This window comes from Brassica napus, chromosome A4 (genome assembly GCF_020379485.1).
Source record: "Brassica napus cultivar Da-Ae chromosome A4, Da-Ae, whole genome shotgun sequence".
NCBI classification, from domain to species: domain Eukaryota; kingdom Viridiplantae; phylum Streptophyta; class Magnoliopsida; order Brassicales; family Brassicaceae; genus Brassica; species Brassica napus.
In genome coordinates, this window is record NC_063437.1 from 17232215 (window position 1) to 17252245 (window position 20031).

Consider the following 20031-nt stretch of genomic DNA (forward strand, 5'->3'; position numbering starts at 1 on the left):
CTCTCACTGGGATCCAGACTCGAAGATGTTTACTGTAAGTCCTTCTCATCATAACCCCATAGCTTTGTTTTATTTTCTAAGATCTAAAAACGTTTATAAATGATGTACGTATAGCCGAGAATCGTGTGTTATGTACACCAAAATATATGGTTCTTATTTGATATCTTTTTGAAAATGACATTTTTATGGAGTGGACCATCTGTGTCCGCACATGAATAAATAGTGCAACAAATACAACACCGTAAGGAAGTTTTTATGCATCTATTCTCATTGTCCTCTCAACCGTCTCTTCAAAAAGGTCTCTTTCCTTCACCCTTTATTTTTGTTTTGTTTAGTTTCCACGCATCTTATGAAGAGAAACAAAACATAGTAAACCAAACAACAAATGATTCGATTTCGACTTCTTTGCCTCTTTGTTCTTCTCTTCACTCTTGTTTGTGTTTTCTCCAAAGCCCCAAGCACTCATGCTGCTGGAAGACGAAGCTTTTTCTCAGGACCTTCTAGAAGAGAGAGAGAGTTCTCACACTCTTATGCCACACGTGTAATCGGCTCTGGACAATTCAAGCCGGAGAAGAGAAAGATTCCGACGGGGTCAAACCCTTTGCATAACAAGCGATAATGAAGGGTTTATTTATATGCCGGCAACAAATTAAAGAATATTAGTTTCCTTTTTATCTTTTGTTTTGGGTCTCTCTCCCTCTCCTTGTTTTTAAACTGGAGAATATATGTAAAATGTCTAAATATATAAACTTATGTGATGTATACATACTCCCATATAACTGGAGTAGCTAGGAGTTTTCTAAACGTAAATTTAAGGATTCAGATCGATTGCAATTGATCATATGATGTTTATGTATGTAGAAGTAAGTGTTGTATAGTTTGTGTAATTGTGTTCTAAGAATTATGATTCCTTTTTTTCATCAATTATGATTCCTTATATGGTTAAATAACACACATAACATGATTTTTTGTTTAATCGTACCATACTATAGTTAGCAAAGATATGTTTGATCAAAGATGATTTTCTGTTTATAGCTAATATATTTTACTGTTTAAAGACTATTATTTAAAATAATTTCATCTGCTTGAGAATAACAAATTTCAATGATTTTCTGTTGATAGCTCTGTTAAGGGCTGCGTCCTTGCGAGTTAGGAATTAGTCTATTCTCTGCAATCACTGTTAAATTATTTTCTGCAGGTTCATAAAAATAAATTTTCAATAATTAGCGGATCGTTAGCATAATATAAACAATATATAAGGGTGGGAAATTTTCTAAAATTTGATGTTGATTCTTAATTATTATGGAAATAGAAGAAGAAGGATAAAATAATTGTTATAGTTGTTGATGTAGAAAATTGTGGTTTAATTATTTGGTTTATGGTTAATGATGGAAAATAAGCCTGTAAGATTGACTACTCCAATCAACTCTATGAAAATCGAGCTTTTATCTAAAAAGAAACGTGACTAGATTATCTCATTTTAGATAAAAGCTCGATTTTCATAAAGTTGATTGGAGTAGACAATCTTTTTTTTTTTTAACTTTGGTATGGAGTAGACAATCTTACAGGCTCATTTTCCATCATTAACCATAAACCAAATCAATAAATCACAATTTTCTACATCAACAAATATAATATTTATTTTATCCTTTTTCTTCTATTTCCATAATAATTTCAGATTATTAAAAGAGAGTATGAAGAACTCACCGAAGGAATTTACACCCATTTTATATTCATCACGACTTCAATTTATTTTTTGTGTTTAGCGCAGGCGCATTTGTTTATTGTGAAATAGGAAAAATCAACTTTGATCAACAAAATTATTATGCAGTTGAAAGTGGAAAAAGGGTATAGTTTTCTTGATATCAATTATAGCACAAGGCATTATAATCCGAAAAAGGCTAACTCAAAGTCGTATACGTATCTATATGCGAATATTACAAACATAGAGTATATATATATAGTGTTTTTCTCAAAAAAAAGAAAGTATAGTGTTACTTTGATCTAAGTGTGACACTTCAAAAGATCAAATCATGTATGCATGTGTTGTTATAAGAAAAACACTAAACTAACCCGAAAAAAACATTTGGGAAAATTAATGACTACATGTACTGTGACAGAAGGACATGGACTGAACGCACAGTATCAACTTATCCAAGCTGACCACAAATTTCTCCATTGAGGCCTGAAGCAAAATAAGAGAACATCTTGTGTTTCTTTGGTTTGATCATAGAGGAGACAACGCAGGAATGTCCCAGAAGGTGACGAGCTTTCCACCATACGTACCAATCTTATTTTCATTTAGAAAATAGCCTATTTTAAATAAGCATCATGTCCAGTCAAAGTACCGTTGATATTCTCTTCCATTTTCTTTACTTTATCGCATAATAATACCGTACAGTCTCTCCCACTCAACCAAGTATTGGACCATGAACTGCATGCTACAACACTCCACAATTCAAGTCTTTAGCGCAGATAGCAAAAAGGCGATCTCAATGACTTATAACAACTAAGTTTATTACACAATTTTTCAAAAGAGATCAAAGAACTTGCAAGATTAAGTAGACAATTTCAGTCTTTTAGTCATTTTCATGTTCCTAGGGTAACTAATTCTGACAGTTGAATATTTGATCAAAAGTGTTACTTCATTTCGTGTGGATTTATATTTTATCGGTTGTTATGTCCAGACAATTTTATTATGCAATAATAGAATAATTAATCTTTTGTTGTAAAAAAACAAGTGTAAGCTCACGGTTCTACGCCAAGTTCTAACCCAAGCCTTTCTTAACAACTTCTCATTTATTTTATTTTAGAATGTAATCAAATTTCTTCTAAATCACTATATCACCAGTTTGAGCTTTTTACATGGACTAACCACTAGTAAATAATATATATAATTCAAAATTCGTGTTGCTTGGGATCCAAACATAAACACGAATACTTCAACCTAAATCGGAGCTTGCGGTACACCCAGCGAAGGAGCTCCTTCATCCACCACATGCTTAACCGTGGTGGTGAACTCCACCTTGTCACACTTCTCAAAACCAGATTTGAACCGGCCATAATTAGTCATCTCAACCGGTTTAAACGGACGTTCACCCAAAACTTTCAAAAGATCATCCTGATGCAACACCTCTTTCTCCAGTAAAAGCTCAGCAACCTGAGCCACTTACTCTTTGTGTCTCTTAATGAGCTCCACCGTCGTCGTAAGCCTTTCTCAACCATTCCCTAACCTCCTCGTCTATGATCGCACGTGTTTGGTCGCTATACGAATTGCAAAAATCTATACCAAATAAGACCAGCCCCACCTTGTCACTGAAACCATACACAAGCACCTTGTCAGGGAATGTAGCAAAAACAAAAACAATTGGGTAACAATAGCACAAAAAAAACTTCCGGTGTAAAATTAAACTATATCAAAATAGTAGGGTCGTTTCTGTAATTTATTATTAAATCCTCCACTCTGTTATAATCTCATCAAACTGGGAAGTGGATAAGCCTGGGCTCAGGGTTTTAGGGTTCTTGAAGTCACTCACTCACACTCTTCCATCTCTATCCACTATCTTCACCATACACAGGTAATCAAAAACTCATATAGATGAGAAGGATGTGTCTTAAATTCTGAAATTGATGACATTTCATGTAATTTTCTGATTTTAATCGACCCATATGCTCTGTTTGGAACCAAACTCGTGTTAGGTTCGGAACTGAAACAATCACCATGTTATTTCGAGATTTCGTTTCTCATTAGTAATTGAGCATAAAAAAAATCTCTTGAATCCTGAGTTTATTACACCTTGTGTCATTGATTCATAAGCTATTACACAAAGATTAGATAACAAAGCCTAATGCTTTACAACAATTCACAATCTTTCGATATGTGTTATAGAAATCTCATTGTGGGTCTAAGGAGATTCAATATCTTAACGTCTCTTCTCTATAGCTTCCACAGATTCTTAAATTTGAAGAGAAGCAGCCATGGCAAGTCTGATAATGTCCACACCATTCCCAGGCTCTCCCACTCAACCCAAGAAAACGAGTAACCTCTCAGTTCAAAGAGCCTTTAAGGTAACATCTATGCAGACACCGTTGGAGGAGCTGTACAACGTCAAAGTGGAGCGTAAAGTGTCACAGAGACGGTTAGATGAGCTAGGTGTTTCGAGATGGTCGGTTTGGAAGACGGGCAAGTGTAAATTGCCATGGGACTGGCAGGTGGATCAGCTGGTTTACATAGAAGAAGGAGAGGTTCGTGTTGTGCCCGAAGGAAGCAAGAGGTATATGCAGTTTTTGGCTGGAGATCTTGTTCGGTACCCGAAATGGTTAGAGGCTGATCTTTTTTTTAACGCTCCTTATAGCGAACGGTATTGTTTCAAGGCCTATGGTGATGATTGATTGAAGAGTAGAGTTTGAGTTTAGAGCCAAGAAAGTTTAAAACTTGTGTGTGTGTTGTTATAGCCTGATGGATCTTTTGTAACAATATAAGAAGACGGTTATCTTTTTCTTCTTCAAAAATTTGTATTACTAATCAGAGCAGAGATAAAGAAATCAATAGTGAGCTCTCAAAGTATCTTGTTTTGAAGAGAATGAAGCATTTTAAAATGAACTAAACGACCTTTTAAAAAGGAACAATAAGTAAAACAGAGTAGCTTGAGACAGATTTTGAGAGAGGAATGAAGAATCAAGAAGGATCGAGAATGTAGCATTTTAATTGAATTAAAAGGACATTTTTAAATGAACTATTATTTTTAAAATGAACAATTAGTTCTTGGAGCACTTTGGTCGATGACTGGCCCATTTTTGGTGCAAACTTGGTAGGAACTTTTGGTGTGTCTTTGGTATGCTTGCATAGGACGTCTCCTTATGTTTAGGGTAGCCTAGACTTAAACGTTGGGTTTGCGTTTATTTTTCATGTTTCCAGGTTTGAAACTGATTCTCTTAGTACTTGAGTGTTTGTTTGACTCAGGAGATGTTTGCTTTGTCTCCGTTGTATGACTATTGATTTGCCATAATATGTGAACACTTTGGTCGTTACTGGCCCTCATGTTACCAAGTCCGAAACAAATTAATTTATGTTCACATGTGAGAAATTTCAAACTGATTCCCATCCACGCTATAAAAATCAACTAACGTGGATTTCACTTCAGGATTGAGCTAGCAATACAAATTACAAAGACTTAAACTTAGCCGTATCTTCCAAGTCAGCGACGGCCCATACTTAGCAAAGGCCCTACTTCAGTTTAGAAAATGTATGGCTAACATATATTTAAAATTCAATATATTTGAAATTTTCCTTTGTAATTAAAATAAAATTTGAAAATATTTTTAAATTTCTTCTTTTTTCTAAGCAAGAAAAAAACACACAAATTTTTTGGGCAGATGTATATATAATAACGTTCTGATCATCGATTCATATGCCAAAGAAAAAAAAAACTCATTGCAATTTCTAAATTTTCACGCACATCCATCTAAATGTCGAACTCACGTTTGTGTTTGCTATCACTCATGTCCATCTTATCCTTACTCATCACTACCACAACCAATCTTGTCGCCGCTCAGGGATGTCGTCCCGACCAAACCGAAACCCTCAAGCGTTTCAAAAACGAGTTCACCTTCTCCAGCAGCTGCAGCGACGACGCGGACTTCTTACGCGGTGTGACATGCGATAACGTGACCGGTGCGGTCACCATGCTAAAACTCCCCAGTGGATGTCTACGTGGCACTCTCAGAGACAATAGTAGCCTCTTCGAGCTAAGCCATCTCCGTTACCTCAACCTCTCTTTCAACGACTTCGCCTCTTCTCCTTTACCCTCTTCTTTTGGTCAGCTACACAATCTTGAGGTCTTGCTTCTCTCCTCTAATGGATTTTTAGGTCAAGTTCCTTCCTCTATACGCAACCTCACAAAACTAACTCAGCTACAGCTTTCTCATAATAAGCTCACAGGTGATTTAACCTTACTTCTACAGAATCTAACAAGCCTTGTGGCTTTAGACGTTTCTTCTAATGAATTCTATGGAACCATACCTTCTTTTCTCTTTACTCTGCCTTCCTTGTCTTATCTTGATTTGAGTGAGAATCATCTCTCTGGCTCACTTCAAACTCCCTTTTCTTTGCCTAATCTCCGAGTTCTCAGGCTCTCTTACCTAAACATAACCCACCAGCTTGACTTAAGAATCTTCTCCTCTCTCAAATCTTTGTCATACCTTGATCTCTCCGGAATCAGTTTAGCACCAACAAGTATGTTTTCAGACATCGACTTCACAAAGAACCTGAATGTCTTGATCTTGTTGGAATGCAACATAAGTAAGTTCCCTAGATTCGTGAGGTCTCTAAAGAATCTAGAGTATTTAAATCTTTCCCACAACAGAATTAAAGGGAACGTTCCTGATTGGCTATGGAGTCTTCCTCGTTTGACCACGCTTTATCTTTTTAACAACTCTTTCACCGGTTTCGAAGGCTCATTAGATCATGTTCTAGCTAACTCACCGGTGCAGGTTCTAGACATGTCTTATAACAGCTTCAGAGGATCATTCCCTAATCCACCACGCTTTATCATCAACTTGTCTGCTTGGAACAATAGTTTCACCGGAGAGATCCCTCTCTCAACCTGTAACCGAACATTTCTTGATGTTCTTGATCTGTCCTACAACAACTTCACTGGCTTACTCCCTCCATGTCTCGGTAATATGAACGTAGTGACTCTCCGGAAAAACAAGTTGGAAGGAAGCATTCCAGACGTGTTCTATATCGGTGCTTCTACGCAGACACTTGACGTGGGATACAATCAACTAACCGGGAAGCTTCCAAGATCTCTCCGGAATTGCTCACTCCTAAGGTTTTTAAGTGTGGATGACAACAGAATCAGTGACTCGTTTCCCTTCTGGCTCAAGGCATTGCCGAGTTTGAAAGTCCTTACTCTACGTTCAAACAGATTCTATGGTCCTATATCTCCACCTTATGGTCCAGGTCCTCTTGCGTTTCCTAAGCTCCAGATACTTGAAATATCGCATAACAGATTCACCGGAAGCTTACCAAGAAACTACTTTGAGAATTGGAGTGCAACATCTCTCAAGCCTAATGATGAAGAGAAGTATATTGGAAACTATACCAGTGAGGAGTATATCTATGAAGAGAATATGTATATGGGAGACTATACCAGTGCTAAGTATATGTATCAAGATACTTTGGATTTGCAATACAAAGGTCTATACATGGAGCAAGGAAAGGTACTTACATTTTACTCGGCCATCGATTTCTCTGGAAACAAACTGGAAGGGGAGATTCCTGAATCTATTGGTCTGTTGAAGGCATTGATTGCTCTCAACTTATCAAGCAACTCATTCACAGGACATATCCCGATGTCTTTCGCCAATGTGAGTGAGCTCGAGTCATTAGACCTGTCAAAGAACAAACTGTCTGGGGAGATTCCTCAAGAGCTAAAGAGGCTTTCGTATTTGGCGTACATAGATGTTTCTGATAATCAGCTCACTGGTGAAATACCACAAGGGACACAGATCATAGGGCAGCCTCAATCTTCATTTGAAGGGAATCTAGGGTTATGCGGTCTCCCTCTTGAAGAAAGTTGCTTCACAGAAAACACACCATCAATAGAAGAGCCAGATGAAGAAGAAGACGGAGGAGTATTGAAGTGGAGAGCAGTGGCAATAGGGTATGGATCTGGAGTTTTGTTTGGATTAGCAATAGGATATGTTGTTGCTTTGTACAAGCCTGAGTGGTTAATCAAGAAGTATAGTCAGAACAGGCTCAGAGGCATTGGACGCGTTTAAGATCAATTTGTTTCTGCTTATCTTTTTGTTGTTGTAATTTGATCTTTGAATGTGTGTTAAGTTAATCAAAAACATAATTCTGGTATGTTTAGTGTTACTTTTAATTCTCGTCTTTTGCCTTCCTATGTCATCTACTTCAACGTGGAGAGAAAGACCATCACAAAAGTTGGAATCCAAGGAATGGAAGCGTTTCAGGGTAAGAGATTGGACACCCATCTAAACTATGCTGAGAATGTGAAGCTTATTTAAGCATATTTTAAGACAGAGAGACAAATGTAGTTTGAAAAACCCACCTGGTTTGGATGATAGAAAATCTTCTTGTTACAAAATATTTACAAATTTAAATACTTACAACCATTTTGCTGAAAGCAACCTACAAAGGAACAGAATATGATTATGGTTTCATGTACATGCACATATATACAGTGTTATATTTTAACCATAGGTTTACATGTACATATATTAAGGCTATAGTTTGTGCTATTTTTTTGTTTAACAGAAGTCAAAACAAGTTCTAAAAGTAAAGTACATGCATTAAAAACAGAGGCATGATGGAATAGGCTTTGTTGAAATCCTTGACACATTTATCCGGAAGCGAAAAACCAAACCAAACAAAGTCTGACACGGAAGCAAAAACCCATGAATCAAAATGAGGTTTGGTTTAGGTTCGGATCCTATCAATTATCTGAACAGATCTTATATGTCTAGAACAAAAAAAAAAATCAGAACCAAACAAAAAAATAAACGTGTACCCAAATTTCTATAATATAGTTTATATACCTTTTAATATTAATTATATTAAAATAATTAAATATTTTAAAAATACTATTTGTAAATGAAATGATCTGAAAACCAATAACTCGAATACTTTTTTAAATACTTTAAGTTATCTAAATTTCTTAATTTTTATCAGAAAACCCGAAAAGTCAGATATTTAATCCGGCAAATTTCTGATTTTTAAATCCAAATTAACTGAAAAATTGAAACTGAACCTAAACTAAATTGGACCCACAATTATCTCTAGCCCTTCTTCAAATTTGGAAGCAGAGGGTCAGAGAACAAGGATCTTTGTAGACGAGGTAACTAGTGATGTGAATCATATTAAAAGCTCATGAATCATTGTATCAAGAGTATGAGTGGGAGGAAGAGATGGAATCCATTTGTAGAAGTTTATGAAAAACTTTCGCTAAGAAATTGCTTCGGTTGTCAATAAATAAGATCCCACATTTTATATTTGATTCTTATGTTTTTATTTTGTTTCTTATGTTTCCACAGTTACATGAGTACGTTGCTTGATATGCAAGTAACTAAGCCAGTGAATTCAACTCCCCTGCTTTCAGACAAAAGTTTAAAGTAACACAGAACATACAAAAATTATGTTTTTGACTAACTTGGCACACATTCACAAACTATATTTTTGATTAACTTGGCACACATTCACAGATCAAATTACAAAAAAAATAAGCTGAAACATCCTAACTCTTGAAGAACCACTCAGGCATGTACAAAGCAACAACATGTCCTATAGCTAACCCAAACAAAACTCCAGGTCCATACCCTATTGCCACTGCTCTCCACTTCAACACTCCTTCTTCTTCTTCCTCAACCTCTTCTATCGATGTTGTCTTTTCAGTGAAGCATCTTTCTTCAAGAGGAAGACCACACAACCCTAGATTCCCTTCAAACGACGACTTAGGCTGCCCTGTGAGCTGCGTCCCTTGTGGTATCTCACCAGTAAGCAAATTATCCGACACATCTATATACGCCAAATACGAAAGCCTCCTCAGCTCCTGAGGAATCTCCCCCGACAGTTTATTCTCCGACAAGTCCAACGACTCGAGCTCACTCACGTTAGCGAAAGACATCGGTATACGCCCCGTGAACGAGTTGTTCGATAAGTTGAGAGCAATCAAGGCCTTCAACAGACCGATAGATTCAGGAATCTCTCCTTCGAGTTTGTTTCCAGAGAAATCGATAGCCGAGTAGAATGTAAGAACCTTCCCTTGCTCCATGTATAAGCCTTTGTATTGCAAGTCCAAAGTGTCTTCGTAATTAAACCTATCACTCGAGTAATCTCCCATGTACATCTTCTCTTCATTGTCAGGCTTGAGAGATGTGTTAGTCCAGTTCTCGAAGTAGTTTCTTGGTAAGCTTCCGGTGAATCTATTATGCGAGATCTCAAGTATCTGAAGCTTAGGGAAGGCGAGAGGACCATAAGGTGGAGAGATAGGACCGTGGAATCTGTTTGAACGTAGAGTGAGGACTTTTAAGCTCGGCAGTGCCTTGAGCCAGAAGGGAAACGTGTCGTCGATTCTATTGTGATCCACGCTAACAAACTTTAGGAGTGTGCAGTTTAAGAGAGATCTTGGAAGCTTCCCGGTTAGTTGATTGTATCCCACGTCAAGCGTCTGCGTAGGAGCGTTGATGTGGAACTCGTCTGGGATGTTTCCTTGCAGCTTGTTTTTCCGGAGATTCACTATGTTGATGTTACCGAGACATGGAGGGATTAGGCCGGTGAAGTTGTTGTAGGAGAGATCGAGAACGTCGAGGAATGTTCTGTTGCATGTTGAGAGAGGGATCTCTCCTGTGAAACTGTTGTTCCACGCAGATAAGTTGATGATGAAGAGCGGTGGGTCAGGGAATGATCCGTTGAAGCAGTTGTAAGCCATGTCTAGTACCTGAACCGATGAGTTGGCTAAAACATGGTCTAGTGGGCCTTCGAAGCCGGTGAAGGAGTTGTTGTAAAGATTCAGGGACGTCAAATGAGGAAGACTCCATAACCAATCAGGAATGTTGCCTTTGATTCTGTTGTTGGAAAGATATAAGTAGTCCAGATTCTTTAGGGACTTCACGAATCTTGGGAACTTACTTATGTTGCATTCCGACAAGAGCAAGATCCTCAGAGACTTTGCAAAGTTGATGTCTGAATCCACACTTGTTGGTGTTAAACTGATTCCGGAAAGATCAAGGTATGTCAAAGATTTGAGAGAGGAGAAGACTCTTAAGTCAAGCTGGTGGGTTATGTTTAGGTAAGAGAGTTTAAGAACTCGGAGATTAGGTAAAGAAAAAGGTATTTCAAGTGAGCCAGAGAGATGATTCTCACTCAAAACAAGAAAAGACAAGGAAGGCATAGTGAAGAGAAAAGAAGGTATGGTTCCATAGAATTCATTAGAAGAAACGTCTAAAGCTACAAGGTTTGTTAGATTCTGTAGAAGTAAGGCTAAATCACCTGTGAGCTTATTATGAGAAAGCTGTAACTGAGTTAGTTTCGTGAGGTTACGTATAGAGGAAGGAACTTGACCTAAAAAGCCATTAGAGGAGAGAAGCAAGACCTCAAGATTGTGTAGTTGACCAAAAGAAGAGGGTAAAAGAGAAGAAGCGAAGTTGTTGAAAGAGAGGTTAAGGTAACGGAGATGGCTTAACTCGAAGAGGCTACTATTGTCTCTAAGAGTGCCACGTAGACATCCACCGGGGAGTTTTAGAACGGTAACCGCACCGGTCACGTTATGGCAGGTCACGCCGCGTAAGAAGTAGGCGTCTTCGGTGCAGCTGCTGGAGAACGCAAACTCGTTCTTGAAACGCTTGAGGGTTTCGGTTTGGTCGGGACGACAGCGCTGAGCGGCGACAAGATTGGTTGTAGTAGTGATGATGAGTAAGGATAAGATGGACACGAGTGAGAGCAAACAAAAACGTGAGTTTGACATTTGGATGGATGTGTGTGAAAATTTTAGGAGTTGCAATGAGTTTTTTTTTCTTTCTTTGGCATGTGAATCAATGATCAGTCCGTTATTATATATACGTATATACAAGTTGTAGATAATGAAGCCTTTTTTAATACAATAATGACGCCTTTCACGTTGCTTGAGTTCTTGAAATACACAATTCTTAGCATTATGGCATATATATTTTAAGAAAAAATATTGAAAAAGAAGAAATATATGATGAGGTCTATTTTTTTTTGAGCAACATATGATGAGGTCTATAATCTATTCTTTCAAGACGATGATGACGATAGGGCCGCGTTAATATTTTTTTTCTATTTCTTTGGTTTGTTAAATGTAGTGTTTACACAGTGAGAATATTGACTATTTTCGTAGTCAATCTATATATATATAAAATTGTTTGGTTCACTCCTGGAGTGTCCACGTGGAAACTCAATTGATATATGGTCGACACGTGTCCCTGCCTCTGCCCAAACCGTGCGTGTTTTATTTTTTCACGTGAAAACTCAATTCATATGCGAGTTGTTTTGGGCTTCGTTTAACAGGCCCGTAAATGCGGTGAAGAGGAACCCTAGATCGCGTTCTCAACGTCGCCTCCGTCGTGGCTTTACGTTTCCGGTAACAGTTCAGGAGAGACTTCACTCCCATTGATTGTTCTCTCCACGATGTGTCTTCAATGCGATCCTTGCGTCACAGAGGCGGTGAGTTTTTTTTGTATAAATAGATGTCAGATCTCTCATCCTCAACTCACCAAATCTTTGTTGCTTATTACTTATATAGATTCTGCTTTAGTTTTGTCATGTCTACTCCGAGAGTTTTCTTCTCAGACCTCAAGTCCGGCAAGTGCTCATCCGCTGTTGAGGCCCGGCTTCTGCGATTCTGGGAGGCGAAGAATGTCAAACGCGGTGGAGAGCTGATATAGGTCGACATGATCTTGATTGATGTCAATGTGAGTTATTTTTGTACATGATTACTCCGATTAACCTCTTCGTGTTTGTTTCTTTTTTCCTAAAGTTTAATCAAAAAAACAAAATTCTTCATGTATCAGGCGACAATGATGCAGGCCACCATCTATGCTAACCGTCTTTCAAGGTTCCGTTCCAAACTCGCCGCCGGAACGATGTACACCATCTCTGGATACGATGTGGCTCGATGTGCTCAGAATTTCAGGCTTACCGACTCCCCTCTGATGATCCGGTTCAATGATTCCACCGCCTTTGATGAGCTAGCCGAGCCGGTTAGTCCATTACCTGAAGAAGGATTCCGGTTCCGTGATCAGTCTGAATTGATTGGTCTAGCCAACACGAGTACACAGCTACCAGGTTGAGTTAGATTAGTTCGATTAATCATATATTATTTAATTTCGGTTTATAAATTGTAAATATTAATGAACGGTTAACCATATGGTCTACTGAGATATTCCTTGGCCTTGCACAGACATTGTAGGTGAGATCATTGCAGTGAAGAGTAATGTGAGTGATACTCCTGGAGAAAAGAGTCGTCTCATGGCAACTATCAAACTGGATAAGTACACCTATTTTTTTTTATTGCTTAGATGAGTTTCCATGCGTTCCTACCGTTTTTTATATGATTTTTATTGATGTGAAATACATAATTAAAGGGATTCAACCGTCACTTTAAGTCTCTTTGAAAGTCAAGCTGAGGCTTTTCACAAAAGGCTTGAGGATATGCATGGTGACCCCAGAGTTGTTGTTGCAACCAGCATTAATCCAAAGATGATTGGAGGTATTGTGGTTTTCATTCTACTTCCTGCTTTATATTTCATGAGATATAAGTTTCTGTTATGATGGTAGGTGGTTTGTTCTTAAATGCGACATCTGGAACCCATGTCTACTTTGACAAGGAGACGAAGCCAGGGGAGGACTACTTCTATAAATTGGTCGCCAGAGACAATGGAGTCCCATCTGCTGCACCATTGCTGAAAGGATATGCAAAGGTGGAGACCTTGACCATATCGGAACTTATAAGTTTTGTCGCCTCTGCTCAACCACAGGTACCATATGCAGATATGATTTTTAAAAAAATTCTGTTTGGATTCTTTACTTAGTATGTAGAGTCTAATAAACAATCTGCAGGACATTGACTTTGTCTGCACCGGGAGAGTGGTTCGACTCGACGTGGACAAGGGATGGTGTTATGTTGCATGCGCTAAATGCAGTAAGAAATTGCAGCGTACTGTCTCTGCTTTGGAGTGTGTGCGATGTAGTAATCCTAATGCTGTCGGAGTTCTTCGGTATGTATTGTATACATTGTGTTTTCTTAACCTACACGTAAAAGATTGAAAACGATCTTTAGATTAAAAAGACTGAAAACGATCTTAACCTACATTGTGTTATATAGATTAGTTTAATAATGTAAAAAAACCAGTTAGTGCTTTTTAGATTAAAAAGAAAAAATAAAAGATTCCTATACACATATTTACATGAGTATCCTTATGATCGGTTTGCTCGGTTATATATATAGATATAGATACATAATCACATGCGTGTAGATTAGCTGGTCTTGAAATTGAATATTTGATCCTCTTTTCTGTAAACTTCCACAGTTATCGTCTGGAGTTGGCAATCGCTGATAGCACTGCTGAAGGTACATTCGTGTGTTTTGATGGTGTGATGACTAAGCTGCATAATCTCCGAGCAAGTGAGGCCGGTCAGATGTTGGTAAGATATGTGTATGTTTTTAAAAGCGTTATTCAAAATAAATGATAGCATGCCTGATGTTTTCAAACTTTCTAACAGGCGGTAGAAGGAGAGAATCCTGAGGACATGATAGTGCCACCGTTTATCAATGACATGGAAGGAAAAACTCTCACTTTCCAGGTCAGAGTTAGCGCGTTTAACTTCACCGCGCACCATCAGACTTTTACCATCACCCGCATCCTTAAGGAGCACGAGCGTATTCCAGCTCCTGATTTTGTCGTAAGTGTATGGGTGTATTTGCCAGCCTTTTAATAACTATGTACGTGTGTTTGTCTGTAACGCTGGCCATATGTATCAGGGAGGAAACGATGAGGATGATAATAACCTTGGAGGTGGTGGTCATGTTCCAGTCCGCAATGACTCTGGAGAAGGCAGCAGTGGTCCTGATAAGAAGGCTGATGGACCTCCAGCCGATACTGCGGTGGAGAAGAGTTCTCGCTCATCTACCAGTGCAGCCAAGAAAGCTCGTGTTGTTTGAAATTGAGTACCAGCAGTTATGGTTTCATGTTTCGAGTTGGAAAATTTCTTATCGTCTTACGTTCGCGACCTTTATTGTCTTTGTTTCAGTTTGCTCATTTCCCTTCATCTAAAACTCTGTTTCAGTCAGTTTGATGTTAATAAATAACTATTTTTAATCATTAAGTCATATAGAGTAGTTTAGTATCTTTCTAATGAAATAAAAAGTGAAAATTAATTAGCAATCATGATCACATCATTGTTTAGTTATTGTGAACGTATCATTTGGTTTAAGTACACATGTATTCCGACCAATAAAATTGATTCACACTCTTATTTGTATAACTAAGTTGGAGTTTTAGATTTATTAGGATTTTAGTTGTCCGTAGTTGGTCATAATTCGTTATTAATTGGGAGTTGATTGTATGGATAATTCGATCCGGTTTCATATATTATACTAGGGATTAACCCGGGCTACGCCCGGATTTTTTTTTTTTTTTCTAATTTAAATTGTTAAATCATTTATATTTAGGTTATGATATATATTTATATAAATGTTAAGATACATGTCATAATTAAAATTTGTTTTTAAACTTTAACACGTTAAATTAACATATTTTTTACTATTTAAATATGTTTTTGTAATTTTGTTGGCTATCTATTTATCATATTTAGCAAAACTATATGTTGAGTGTTGGAATAAATGTTTTAGATATTTAATTAAACTGTAAAATATTTTTGGATCGACCACATGCTCAATAATCGATTGATCCGTAAAAAGATGGTCGATCTCCTTGGCCAGGTTAGTACAATTTTAGCAAAAATATCTTTGATTTTCAAATATTAAGTATATAACTATTCTTTTGAATATTGTTTATGTAAATATTTTTTGTGATGTTTGAATTTGTGATGTTCGTATACTTAACCAAGATGATATTGATGTTTAACAATTTATTGTTTTCTGGAAATAGAAAATAATGATATATCAAAACGTATCTAATACTTGTTAAATGATAGTATAATGTAAATTACATCCATTATTTGAAAATAACCATTTGTTGTTTTTATTTTTTTTTAAATCAGAAATTATTTTTATCTAAAAACATTATTCATATATAATATAATAGTTTAAGTTTGGAAGATTAATCTATATATATAAATTATGTATATTTTTTAAAAAATAATTGAAGATATTATATATTGAGTAACTAAATAAAAGCTGAATTTCTTATCTTGAAAATCAAATATTTATATTTTGTCTTCACGTTAGACTCACCAATCCATCATAGTGTGAGGTTGATGTTGATGTTATAATGAGTTTTATAGGGACTTTCTTGATGTAAAACTATACATTTTTATTTTTTTTGTTTAATATGGTATTTCCATTTTAATATAATTTACTACCATTTTAAGATAGATGTACATTTTAAGATAGATGCTTAAATCTTAATGTTCTTTTTCTATTTTTTAAAATGTTTATTTCCATTTCTTATATTTTTTTTATGTAATATCTATATTTTATATTTTAAAATAGATATTTAAATCTTAATGTACTTTTTCCATTTTTTCAAATTGTGTATTTACTTATATTATATATTTTACATTTTAAGATAAATGTTTAATGCTTAATGAACTTTTTCCATTTTTTAAAAATTTTTTGTGTATTTACTTATTATTATATAGATAATTCATATATTATATATTTACATTATTTACTTATTATTTATTGATAATTCATATATTATATATTTAATGCTTAATGTTTATTTCCACTTCATGACTTCTTATTTACTTAATATCTCTATTTTACATTTTAAGATAGATGTTTAAATCTTAATGTACGTTTTCCTTTTTTTTTAAATTGTATATTTCCATTTGTTATACTTTCTATTTACGTAATATCTATATTTTAAATTTTAAGATATATTTTTAAATCTTAATGTAATTTTCCATTTTTTAAATTGGGTATTTACTTATATTATATATTTACTTATGATTTATTTTTCTTTATATTGTGTATTTCTATTTCTTATACTTTCTATTTACTAATAATTTTATATTTTAAGATAGATTTACATTTTAAGATAGATATTTAAATACTAATGTACTTCTTCCATTTTTTAAAATTGTGTATTTCCTTTTCTTATACTTTCTATTTGGGTAATATCTATATTTTACATTTTAAGATAGATGTTTAAATCTTAATATACTTTTTTCATTGTTTTTAAGTTGTGTATTTCTTTTTCTTATAGTTTATATTTACTTAATATCCATATTTTACATTTTAAGATAGATGTTTAATATTTAATGTATTCTTTCCATTTTTTAAAAATTATGCATTTACTTATTATTGGATATATTATTCGTATATCTATATATTTATAATATTTACTTATTATTTATTTTTCTATATATTGAGTATTTCTCTTTCTTATACTTTATATTTAGTTAATATCGATATTTTATATTTTAAGATAGATGTTTAAATCTTAATGTATTTTTCCATTTTTAATATAAAACGGCAATGTTTAATACAAGAACTTGGACAAATAGTCAAATAGTTATATTTATGTTTTTTTTCTTTTTTATATAAAATGGTAATGTTACATTATAAAGATAAGCCATTTTTTTTAGTGAAAATGGTAATCTTACATATGTTTAATGTAGTTTTTCTATTTTTTTATGTTGTATGTTTACGTATTATTGTTATTTTTAAATGTAAAATGGTAATCTTACATATGCTTAATGTATTATTTCCATTTTTTATGTTGTATGTTTACATATTATTTATTATTTTCTAAATTATATATGGAGATAAACCGTCTTTTTTTAGTGAAAAATGGTATATGTAGTTTTTCCATTTTTATGTTGTATGTTTACATTTTATTTTTTAAAAATGAAAATGTAAAATGATAATCTTACATATGTTTAATGTAGTATTTCCATTTTTTATGTTGTATTTTTACATATATTTATTATTTTCAAAATTATATAGAATGTTTTTTGTTTTTTTTATAAAACGGTAATGTTACATTACGAAGATAAGCCGTCTTTTTTTTTAAGTGAAAAATGATAATCTTACATATTTTTAATGTAGTTTTTCCATTTTTTGTGCTGTATGTTTACATATTATTTATAATTTTCAAAAATTAGTAAAATTAAAATGTAAAACTATATTTTATGCAACTTGTCATCTTTCGGGAGAAGTTTTTTTTGCTGATGTGGACGCTCTATGGAGCCTTAAAATGTCAATTTTATTAGTATCTTTTTTATAAAACGGTAATGTTACATTATGGAGATAAACCGTCTTTTTTTAAGTGAAAAATGGTAATCTTACATATCTTTAATGTAGTTTTTCCATTTTTTATGCTGTATGTTTACATATTATTTATAATTTTCAAAAATTAGTAATATTAAAATGTAAAACTATATTTTATGCCACGTGTCATCTTTCGGGAGAAGTTTTTTTGCTGATGTGGAAGTTCTATGTTGCCTCAAAAGGTCCCTTTTATTAGTATAGATTTTAATCTTATTACTTAAAATATCTAGCCACCTGGGATTAAACCGATAAAAGTATGTAAGGAGTTTATAATGAATTTACAAACATATTAGGTTGGGATCCTATTGGGCTGTGTTGGATTAAAATCCGTTAATGATACTCCTCTGAGCTTTGGGTTTGTGACGTTAATATAGAAAAGGAAAGAATAAATTTGGTACTCTATAAATTACGCTAGAGTAATTATCAGACAATTAAGGCATACTGTTGGAAGGTGAGGTGTCCTCCGAAGCTAAAACACTTTCTTTGGCAGCTGGTTTCTGGTTGTATAGCGGTGACAAAAACATTAAAAGCACGAGGGATGCAAGGAGACACCTGCTGTGCCAGGTGCGGAGCTCCGGAGGAATCAATAAACCATGTGTTTTTTGAATGTCCTCCGGCACGTCAAGTGTGGGCATTATCCAAGATCCCATCAAATCCAAACATTTTTCCAATTGGCTCTCTTTTTGCTAATATGGATCACCTATTCTGGAGACTTAATCCACAAATGGTGGATCACCAGTTTGCATGGGTATTATGGTATATTTGGAAGGGTCGGAACAACAAAGTGTTCAGTAATTTAGATATGGACCCAAGAGACGTACTGAGATTGGCAGAAGTGGAATCAACATTGTGGGCTGAGGCACAAGTTATTACAGATCGCAGATTGGTACAGGAAGTACAGGTACGGCCTGATATAGGGACCATAGGAAGATGGTGTTTTACGGATGGTTCTTGGAAAGATAAGGATCTTTTTTCAGGACAAGGATGGCATAGCACGCTGCCAGGGTTTGATGGCTTATTGGGAGCACGAAATGTAAGGGCATCCCTCTCACCCCTACATTCGGAGATGGAGGCTTTAATTTGGGCGATGGAATGTATGCGAAATTTAAGGCAGTCTCAGGTTACGTTTGCAACGGATTGTTCTCAACTGGTGAAGATGGTTTCGGAACCAGAGGAATGGCCAGCATTTGAAAGCTACCTGGAAGATATCAAGATTTTGCGACAAAGTTTTGTCAACTCAGAAATTGTTCATGTTCCTAGGACGGAGAACAAAAGGGCAGATAGTTTGGCACGGAGTGCTCGGCAACAACTGTCCTTCGTCGTGCACATGGATGTAGTTTTACCACCTTGGCTTACAGAGTCTACATGAGTCTGTAAATGTTTGCTGTAAATGTTTGCTGTCAAAAAAAAAAAAAAAAATTATCAGACAATTAGTTTACTAATTAGTTAACATACATACTCCCAGATGTATTCATCTCTTTGCTTTACATGATCGTACCAAAGGAATGAGGCACATCAAGCTCTCAGCAACAAAAAACTATAAGAAAGGTAAGTATATGTACGCACTACTTAAGCTACTCGCAGGTGACCATGTTGAAGGGATGAATCTTCTGGACGTTCATAAATGGAGAAGCAACACCTATGTGGTTGATAAGCTGTGGAAGCAAGTTAAGAGATCGTTGCATGAAGTTCCATTCATAAAGAACAGCTTCTATGGCACGAACATGATTCTTATAATGCCACCAAGAGTTTGCGAACTCAACAAACTTGAGGACAGATGCAGTAAGTGCTTCTATTATAAAGAGATGGCGAAGTTTATGGAGTTAGTGCACCGTGACTAACAACTCTCCTAAATTCACCCTTTATTAGTATTTCTATTACGATGCATGTTTCAATTACTACCTTTTTTTTCTTCCTTTTTCCTGTATTGTATGCATTGTTTCATGTTTACTTTAAAGAAATTATGATAGCTGCTAATTCCATATCTATTAGACTATATTTTAATCCTGTTTTACATATGCACATTCAA

At 35.2% G+C, this 20031-nt stretch overlaps 4 protein-coding genes across 6 annotated transcripts; 3 read left to right on the forward strand and 1 right to left on the reverse strand.

The window, feature by feature from the left end:
- Window positions 1-3978: 3978 nt before the first annotated feature.
- BNAA04G18910D lies at window positions 3979-4512 on the forward strand. The gene has a single exon (XM_048778405.1). It carries the CDS (start codon window positions 3979-3981, stop codon window positions 4390-4392), a length of 414 nt encoding a protein of 137 aa, XP_048634362.1. The 3' UTR covers window positions 4393-4512.
- Window positions 4513-4686: 174 nt separating this feature from the next.
- Window positions 4687-7870, forward strand: LOC106447089 (receptor like protein 22-like). The gene has a single exon (XM_013888944.3). The coding sequence runs from the start codon at window positions 5470-5472 to the stop codon at window positions 7783-7785; it is 2316 nt and encodes a 771-aa protein (XP_013744398.2). The 5' UTR covers window positions 4687-5469; the 3' UTR covers window positions 7786-7870.
- Window positions 7871-9186: 1316 nt separating this feature from the next.
- On the reverse strand, window positions 9187-11552 carry LOC106447090 (receptor like protein 22-like). The gene has a single exon (XM_022692706.2). The coding sequence runs from the start codon at window positions 11487-11489 to the stop codon at window positions 9261-9263; it is 2229 nt and encodes a 742-aa protein (XP_022548427.2). The 5' UTR covers window positions 11490-11552; the 3' UTR covers window positions 9187-9260.
- Window positions 11553-12011: 459 nt separating this feature from the next.
- LOC106346444 lies at window positions 12012-14865 on the forward strand. Of its 3 annotated transcripts, none has more exons than XM_013785776.3 (10): window positions 12012-12208; window positions 12300-12456; window positions 12556-12829; window positions 12945-13035; window positions 13129-13253; window positions 13322-13521; window positions 13604-13761; window positions 14074-14188; window positions 14267-14452; window positions 14526-14865. In XM_013785776.3, exons 2-10 carry the CDS (start codon window positions 12436-12438, stop codon window positions 14703-14705), a joined length of 1350 nt encoding a protein of 449 aa, XP_013641230.2. In that variant the 5' UTR covers window positions 12012-12208; window positions 12300-12435; the 3' UTR covers window positions 14706-14865. The 3 variants fall into 3 exon arrangements, with proteins under 3 accessions (XP_013641230.2, XP_013641233.2, XP_013641231.2); XM_013785779.3 differs by having other exon boundaries at window positions 12013-12208; window positions 14267-14446; XM_013785777.3 differs by having other exon boundaries at window positions 12025-12208; window positions 12288-12456.
- Window positions 14866-20031: the final 5166 nt, after the last annotated feature.